This window comes from Mirounga leonina, unplaced genomic scaffold (assembly GCF_011800145.1).
Source record: "Mirounga leonina isolate KUSES-001 unplaced genomic scaffold, KU_Mleo_1.0 Mir_99047, whole genome shotgun sequence".
NCBI classification, from domain to species: domain Eukaryota; kingdom Metazoa; phylum Chordata; class Mammalia; order Carnivora; family Phocidae; genus Mirounga; species Mirounga leonina.
The window spans coordinates 2,495-11,539 of NW_023270978.1; the positions used below are offsets into that span (position 1 = coordinate 2,495).

Genomic DNA, 9,045 nt, shown 5'->3' on the forward strand with positions numbered 1-9,045 from the left:
AGACCCTCCGCGCGCGCCTAGCCGCCCGGAGACGCCATTTCCGTCCCGCCCCGCCCTCACCCCCACCCCCACCCCCCAGCGCGCCGCCGTGATGTGCGACTCGTCGCGGGAAATATTCGCACGCTCTGGTCACTGCTTCGCGCCTCGGCCGAACCCCGGCCGAATCACTGTCCGCGACACGCGCCATCTTGCCCATTGACAGTGGGGACCGCCCCCCCAACCCAGTGGCTCGTGCGCGTGCGCCTCGCTCCGACCTCGGGCTGCGCGGCGACGGGAGCGGAAGTGGTCCGCTGACCCGAGGGCGGTGCGAGGTCCCACCGGTGGTTGTTCTCCGCCCCGACTGTCGGGTTGTGGGAGGCGAGGGCCGGGAGGCGGAGCGGACACGGGCTGCAGGGGAGGCCGGGGGTGGTGGGTTCGCGCCTCTGCGGGCTCGCGGCACTGGGCGGCCGGCTGAGTGTGGGCAGCGGGATGCGGGCGACGGCAAGTGAGACGATCAGTGAGTTTGCTGAGTGCCTAGTAAGTGCGAGGCGCCCCTGGGGTTCCCGGGCATCTTCCCGATGGCCTGTGAGCAGGTGCTACGATGATCTTCATTTTATTGCGAGGAAGCAAGAACAGAAAGGCTCGGACAGCTGTCCAAAGTCACACAGCTAGTCAACCCCGGGGGATCCTTCCGTCTTCCCCCCCCCCGCCTAGCACTTAGCCTTTCTAACTAACGTTCCCGAAATTGATCAAGTTTGTGCTTGCTGTCGGCCTTCCCTGCTCGAACACAGCTCCACAAGGTCGGGGACCTCGGATTGTTTTGTACCCTGATGTATCCGCAGCCCGTAGGACAGGCACATAGCGGGCCCTCAGCATTTTCACTGAATGAATAAAAGCGACAGAGCAGGCAATCCGTTCGATTCCGGAGCGGGCAGTGCTCAGCTCCTTGTCTGCTGATAGCTGGGGTCCTACTAAACGTTACTCTTCAAACTCAGAGGAGGCCTTGTGCTTCCTTCCATAAATTAAAACATTTGAGTTTTCCTCAACTTCACTCCGTCACAGGGGCTGCTAATGACATCTCCTGTGTGGTCCTTCTTTCCAGGAGCAGGGTGCGTCACTGAGAGCACTGCTCACCAACTGCAGATTCCAGCTCACCCGCTCCTGGGCTTCCTAGTCTACAGAAGAGCCAGTGTGCAGCCTCAGAAGGTGAGTCCCCCCGGGTCAGAGGCACAGACATGGTGTTGCAGGGATGGTCCCGGCTGAGATGGGTTTGTCTCTGAATCCTTTGGTCCTGCATCCTTAGGAACTAGAGAACTCTTATGAGGGGCCTGGGAGGAGGAGCCTCAGCCCGGGGCAGAGGATGCAGGGTCCCAGGTCAGATCCAGAACCCAGTGCAGGGGGTGCAGGCTCCCGGGACAGACCCGGACCCCGGGGCAGGGGGTGGAGGCTTAGAGGACGGCAGGTCCAAGAAGGGCTGGACCCGCAGCGGCCTCTGTCCCTCCTCCAGCTGCGAGACAGCATGCCCACTGTGTGACCGTGGGCAGTTGGACCGCATCGGAGGAGAGAGATGAAATGTGCAGGTGGATGGAGGGATGCTGCCATGAGGCAGTGGCCTGCCGCAGTCCTGCAGGGGCAGGATCAGGGTGAGGAGGATCACTGCCAGCCTGGAAGGACTCTGTCCTGTCCTGCCACGCCTGTGTGCACGGCATATGCCCGCCTCTTCCATCGGCTGTTTCTGGAGTTGCGTCAGCCCTAGAGCGTGAACATGCCACCCACCTCTGCACAAATGTTGAATCTCCCCCTAGTCTGAGCAAAGTGCAGAGCACTTTTGTTTTCTTTTTGCCTCGGTAAAATTTGCAAGTAGCCTGCAGGTACGCTGTCTTCTGGTTCTGCTGCCTCATTTCGGTGCTACTGTGACGGGGCCTGAGAGCAGGAGACGTTAAGCTGCATGGAGCTGAGCGCTGGTGTCCGAGAGGCTGCCGCCGGGGTGGCTGGGGCAGCAGCTACTCTGCAGAAGCTCCTGGCGGAGACTTTGCTTAGAAAACTGCCAAGCAGGGGCGCCTGGGTGGCTCAGTCGGTTAAGCGTCTGCCTTCGGCTCAGGTCATGTTCCCAGGGTCCTGGGATCGAGCCCCGCGTCGGGCTCCCTGCTCGGTGGGAGGCCTGCTTCTCCCTCTTCCTCCCTACCTGCAGCTCCCCCTGCTTGTGCATGTGTTCTCTCTCTCTCTCTGTCAAATAGATAAATAAAATCTTTAAAAAAAAAAAAAAAGAAAGAAAACTGCCCAGCGGGGAAGAGCAGGCAATTGAATGGACATCCTGGGAAAGGAGGAAGTCACGAGCCGGGACCGGGGTGGAGGCGGGCAGTGAGGGGCAGTGTGCGCAGGGTGACAAGGTCAGTGGCTTCCAGCTCCTCGTGGAATGACCAGTGCTGGGCTCTTCACTCCCTTCCCGCTCCCTGCCCCTTCCCCAGCCCTGGTTTGTCTCCGTGCTGCAAGCCACAGCCAGAGGTCCCCGTCCTCCAGACTCTGCTATCTGTCGGTCACCTCTGGGGCTCCGTGTAATCAGTTTTCATTTCCATTTTATGAGTGATAATGTTCACATTCAAAAATGCAAGTAAAGAAAAGCAGCAAACTGAATCAGCAGTCAGAGAAAAGCAGTGTCAACATTTTAGTAAACGCTCTGGTACACTGCTGATCCTCAGTGTGTACGTACAGGTGAACAAATGAGCTTGCGCTGCCCTTGTGTTTTTGTGATCTGCTTTTAAATATGTTGAGAAATGCAACAAGACTCATTTGGGGCAACTTGGAGGCCTGCAGACACAGGTCCTGTGCAAAGCCCACACGAGCCTATCCACGTCGCAGGGACCGGGCTGGAGCTCCCAGGCTCGTTGCACATCATTCTCCCCAGGTGCAAGGGGGATGGTCATCAGGCTGGTGGGGACGGTCTCATGGCTGAACGCACTGATCTCGACCCCCCTCATTCTGTCTTCCTAGATCCCCGCCCTTTGTCCGGGGCAGAACAGGATGGCCGCGGCCCGGGTGAGTTCCTGATTTCCCCCCTCCCTTGTTTCCAGGGAACTTGAGGCAGCTTTGGGGCACCTATATCGTAACCTTGACAAATCGGTCGCTCCCTTCTGCCTGGCTGTTTTCCATTCAAGCTGTAATCCACCTCCGGGTCCTCCGATCCTTCCACTCGCCACAAAAACCCAAAATAGAAAACAACAAAAGAGAGAAGGAAAGTGACTGTTCTCATCTACTTCTTCCTCTGGGAAACGCACCTCCTCTTTGTTCTTCTGCTTCTCAGGGAAGCTCGTTGAAGCCCGTAGACTCGCTTTTTCTGTGTCTTTGCTTCCACCTCACTGTTTGCTTTTTCGTTATATGCAAATAATGAAAGTAATTCCATGCTTGATGTTCTGTGCACTGAAGGACAGTCCCAACATCCCTGTTTCTTCGGCCCCCGGTGCCACGTTTCTCCTCCGAGTGTCCCCTGGTAACAGTGCGGGGATGGTGTGGGGCGGCGGCGTTTCTGTGAGCTTCCTGAGCTGACCACAGGTCCGTAGGCCGTGGTGGGTGAGTGTGCACGGATGCCGAGCCAGCCCCGCTCCCGTCTTGTTTTTCCCGCCTGGTTCTACTCTGCGTGGTGTTGCTCCTCAGTGCAGAAAGAAGACTTCCGTTTCCATGCGGTGCTCTGGATGTTTCATTCAACTGTGGCTCTCTTTGTGCATAGTCAGCATTTGGATCTTCTTTTTCTGTTCTGTACGGTGCCTCTCGGACGACTCTTTATGTGTGTGTTCAATAGTGCGGGTATTTAAGGAGGATTCACCTAGAAGTTGGATTTTGGGGTCAAAGGTATTCATACTTGAATTGGCTGTCCCAAATCCTAGACTAATTATGACTCTCCCCAAATGTTAAAGACCAGATAATTTCTGTGTTCAGCTTTTCCAGGCTGTTGAAAGTTGAAAAGGAAACCAGTTGGTTTTATGGAGCCACTTATCTTTAAATTTGATAAAGATATTACAGCAAGTAAGTTATACACCTGATTCACTTGAGACTATGGATGTCAAGATTCTAAACACATAGTCTGAACGGAGTGTTGATATGTTGAGTCGAGCACTGTGAAAAATGATGTGTACGTATGGTAAAAAATTCAAAACAAAAGCTTGTTTAACAAAAGGTGAAAAGTCATTCTCCCCGTCACCCCATGCCCCGTGTCCTTCCTTGTTTCATACGTTTTTGGCGAGATCACGTATGCACGTGTCTTCGCACTTAAGAATGCCATTCACTTTGGAACTCTTCCTTCTTCACATATTCCAGCACATTCTGGACTTCTCCACGACCATTCCATTTCACTGTGTGTTTGAACAACCCCGGGTTTTTCCACCTGGGCACGCTTGACATTTGGGGCCAGGCAGTGCTGTGTTGTGGAGGGTGGCTGTGTGCCCTGGACGCTATCTAACAGTCCCTGCCCCGGGCTCTCCTGATGCCAGTGTCCCCACCTCGTTCCCCTCTTGGTGACAGTGAAGAGTTTCTCCAGACATTGCCACCCGTTCCCCGAAGGGCTAAATCACCCCCAGGTGGTACCCCATTTACAAAAATGGCTCTGTGATATTCCACTGGCTGGAAATACCGTCCTGTATATTTGCCTTCTGCCAGGGCTGAGCATTGAGAATAGTCTTGTCTTTTGATATCATAAACGATGCAGCGACACTCAGCCGTGTACGGTTCAGTTTGTTCCTTGTGAGCTTGTCTCATCTGCAAGATAGCTGTCTGGAGGTGAGGATTCTAGGTCAGGGGCTCTGCGCATCGTGATTTTTGACAGCTGAGGGCCTCCGAGCCAGGTGTTCCCCTGCGCTCCCCAGTGTGGTCTTGGTCCCCAGCACCTGAGCTGTCACTTGGGAGGGGTGACAGGAGGGGTGTCTGCTCTGAGAGTCCCACCTTCCTGTCACTGTTCCTGCTGCCCAAGGAGTGTCCCGGCTCGTCTCCCATCTGCAGCGCTGAGTAACCGGCTGTCCGGTGAGGCCTGTTGGGGCCCTGTGGGTGCCACGTGTCTCCCGGACTGAAGACCGGCCAGTGGGGGGTGGGGGGTCAGGAGGAGATGCAGGTGTCAACGGGGGGGGGGGGGCCTGCTCTCTCTCTGAGAGGAATGTGGGCACGCAGAAAAGTGAGCATTTGTTTGGTGCCGACAAGACCAAACACAGACCCTTCCTTCCTTACCTCCGTCTGCTGACCAGGTCAGACTCCCACCCTCCTGCTTCCTGTTCCCTCTCATGGTGGATTAGGCACGATTAGCAGTCGGGTGACTGTGCAGCCGCCTTCTGGAGGGAAACAGCCCAGTCCTTGCCTACTGTGTCTTCCCTGCCTGCCTTTCTCCAGCGTGTCTCCTCTGCCCTCACACAGAACACTTTATCTCTGACCCTTCTGGTCACCAGATGTGGAGAAGGTTCCCGCACACCACACAACTCGCTGCCGCACCAGATGGGTGTCCTACACGTGACTCAGCTTTGACACTGGCTCCCTGGAGATAGCATCGGATCCCACAGGTTAAGGGTTCAGTCCCACCACACGGCCACCCCCGGGCCCCCCGTCAGATGCCAGCCCCGAGTTGCAGGCTTTTGACCAGCGGGCCAGTGACGCCCTCCTTGGATTCGATTATTTGCTAGAGCGTCTTATAGGACTCGGGGACACGCTGACTTAACATTTACCAGTTTGTTAAAGAATATGATGAATTATGCACACGAAGAGCCGGATAAACAGATACGTAGGGCAAGGCCTGGGAGGGCCCTGAGCGCAAGAGCTTCTGTCCGTGTGGACTTGGCAAGCATCATCCTCCCGGAATATGGATGTGTTCACGCGCCGGGAAGCTCCCCGAAACCCATGCTCTGGGGATTTTATGGCGGCCTCGTAACGCAACTCCGATCAGTGGTTAACTCCATTTCCAGCCCCTCTTCCATTGCTGGAGAAGGGTGGGTGGGGCTGAAAATCCAGAGCTTGCAGTCACAGCTTGGCCTTTCTGGTCTCCAGCCCCATCCGCTCACCTCGAGTCACCTCATTGGAACACGAGATGCTCCTCGTATTCTTCTCACGTGGGGATTTGTGAGGGTTTTAGGAGCTCTGCAACAGGGACCTGGAGCCAAGAGCAGTACTTATCTCCTATTACCTCACAGTCCTGACCGAGGAGCTGTGTTCAGAACTGTTGTCATAGCTCTATGTCCCCTGCGAAGCCTTCTCTGCCCGCCCCGAGCAGAACTGACTCCTTTGTAGGCTCCGTTCCCTATTCTGCCTCTGCCATTGCCCTGGGAGGACAGGCAGCCCGCCCTCCTGCCCCCCTCCCTTTCCTGTGTGCCTTGGTAAGTGCGGCGTTTCTCCCTCTACGAGGCGAAGCGCCCTCAGTTCAGAGAGGGTGTGTTTGTTTTTATCATTCCTTATATCCTCTGGACTTAGCAGCTTGATCTGTGTTCAGTCAGGGAGCTGAAAGATTGCATTTCCAGAGGAAGCTCTCTTTACCACCTCTTCTGTTCTCTATAACGTTTAAAATAATTTAGGGGCATGAACATTGCATCCACTACACGGTCTCAAATTGTGCGGCGAACAGCAGGGAACAGTTGTGTCGAGAAAGGCGGGGCAGTGTCGTGTTGAAAGACGTGGGTGTGGCGAGCAGAACGCGTGCATTTTCATCCCTCTGTCCTCGCTGTGTGACCCTGGGCAAGTGACTTCCCACTGTGCAAAGCCAGTCTGTCCTCCTGCGTCCGGGGTGTCCCGGGGCGGGCGCCAGATTGAATCTCTGCTGCGTGTGGAAGTCTGAGGATGGGGCACAGGGTCCCGATCCCCGAGCCCAGCACTGCGGGCTCATGAGGAATGTGCCATTGCAGGAATCCTTGACCTTCAGGGATGTGTTTGTGGACTTCACCCTGGAGGAGTGGCAGCAGCTGGACTCCGCTCAGAAGAACCTCTACAGGGATGTCACGCTGGAGAACTACAGCCACCTGGTGTCCGTGGGTGAGGGACGGCTGCGCAGCGTGACTGGGACACGCGCCCTCGTGTCACCTCAGCTGCTGCCCGCTCCGGGGCCTCCGGAGCCCGGAATGAGCTGGGGCCTCAGGCTCACCGCTGGGAAGTCAGAGCCCGTGTGCACCCCGCCCCGGATGTCTGTGCTCTCGCCCTCTCGGTGACTGGTCTGCACTGAGGGGCACAGAGCCGTCCTCGGGGCCCGCACCGAGGCCGGACCGTGTCGGTTGGCAGGGAGAGGCCCTGGTTCTGGAACACGTCTGGCATTACTAACGAAGTCTGTGTCGTTTCCCCTCCTCAGGATACCTCGTTGCCAGCCCGGATGAGGTCTTGAGATCGGGACGAGGAGAAGAGGCCAGGAGGGCAGAGGGAGGGCCGTCGGCGTGGAACTATCCAGGTGAGCCCGCACGCGGCCCGTTGGGCCAGGGCAGGGGACCAGGAGGTCAGCGAGAGCTGGGCGTCAGGGGCAGGCCTGGGGGCTCTTGTCAGAGTCCCTAGACTCGGGGACCTGACTTGGCTTCGATGAAACCAGCCGCGTGGTAGGCACGTGACATCCCCCGCCCCCGCCACCCTTCCGCAGCCCCCTTGTTCTGCTTGGGGTTCAGGTCCCAAGTCCACGTCCCGGTATCCTGGGTGGCCTTCCGCCTTTCCTGCTCCCCCTCCTTTCTGGAAGCTTTGAGGCTGTTTCTCCTCCCGTGGGCATTTGCCTTTTCCTCAGAAGAGATGTGCTGTAGGTGTGACGCGCCCTCTTTATCTGTCGTCCTGTGGGCCCTTTACATCTAACGCTGGGAGTCCTCTTCAGCCTCGGGGAAGTCATCCCGCCTGGCTTGCTGGAGCTGGTGGGGACCAGAAGCTTTGCTGGTGGCCTCCAGCTCGGCCGGGCCGGGCAGCCTTCGTGCTCTCTCCGTGCTTCTGTCGTGCTCAACCGCGTCAGCCTTCACGGGTCCCAGTCCTCGCTTCTCAGTCCCCCCATCTCTTCCAGATGTGACCCGACTCCGCCTGTTGTCAGCTTCCTGCTCTTACCACTGCCTGCCTCCCACTCGCCTGTTTTGTCCTCCGTGTCATCTCTGTCTTTCCCCAGAACACAGGGGACCCGGAGAGGACATCCCTCGCGGGCGGCCTGCTTCAGTGAGCGCTGCCTCCGTCCTGGGCACAGCGGCTCTTTGCCTCCTCCGTGGGTTTGGTTGGTTTGGCTCTGGGCCCCTTGTGGGGATCCACACACTCTTCAGACGCCGGTCTTCCTCTTCTTCTGGCGCGCTCCCAGCGGCCACCCCGACGGCTTCCCCACAGCCCGCCTCTGCTGGGCTGTGCACCCTCTCTCTGTCGGGGCCTCCTGGGCTGGCCTGCACCTGCCTCCCCCACGGCTCTTCGGGGGTACGGTGTCCTCTTTGTGCTCCGTCAACCCCATACCTGCTGCCGTGTCCAGATCCATCAGCATTTCTGCTCTGCTCGTGGCCTGCTTTTTCCTGCTCTGGGGTTTCCAGGAATTGAACTGGCGGAGTCTCGTTCTCAGTTCAGTGGTGCCCTGGAAGGAGGAAGCGCAAGCTCAGAGGCGCAGCCCCCTCCCTGAGTCCAGTAACCTTTCGTGAACACCTGTTCTGTTGGAAGGAACCGGACCCACGTTGGGTGTGCGTGCAGGGCAGTCCGGGATCCAGGTCATGTCAGCACATTCCCAGCCACACCTCCACGTTCTGCCTCTTCTCGGGGTTTCTCTTTATAATTCTGCGGATGGGTACCTCCTGGGTCCCGGGAATCCCTTCATACCTGCATTTCTGGAGATTTCTCTTTTATCTCCCCTCTATGAAAACTCAGGATTTATCTCACTTCCACCTTGGCCTTCTCCTCAGCTCTGCACAATGCTTGTTAAGTTATTATTTGTAGTTTTCCTGATGGTTACATTTGTAAGTGTGAATAATAGAGCTCAGCTTCTATGTCTGCATTCCATTTGGTAACTCCTTCTAAACCTAGCTAGGTGTCTGTGGCTTATTCTCTGCCTAGAACACAGAACCCCAGAGAGAATGCCTGCATCTTATTCTTACTGTCCCGGTGTGGGGCTGGTGGAAC

General features: G+C 56.9%; 1 protein-coding gene across 2 annotated transcripts; it reads left to right on the forward strand.

The window, feature by feature from the left end:
• The first annotated feature begins 327 nt into the window (after positions 1-327).
• Positions 328-7,494, forward strand: LOC118006848 (zinc finger protein 510-like). Of its 2 annotated transcripts, XM_034999646.1 has the most exons (5): positions 329-496; positions 1,082-1,185; positions 2,971-3,015; positions 6,846-6,972; positions 7,283-7,494. In XM_034999646.1, exons 1-5 carry the CDS (start codon positions 469-471, stop codon positions 7,477-7,479), a joined length of 501 nt encoding a protein of 166 aa, XP_034855537.1. In that variant the 5' UTR covers positions 329-468; the 3' UTR covers positions 7,480-7,494. The 2 variants fall into 2 exon arrangements, with proteins under 2 accessions (XP_034855536.1, XP_034855537.1); XM_034999645.1 differs by having other exon boundaries at positions 328-1,185.
• The last annotated feature ends 1,551 nt before the right edge of the window (positions 7,495-9,045 follow it).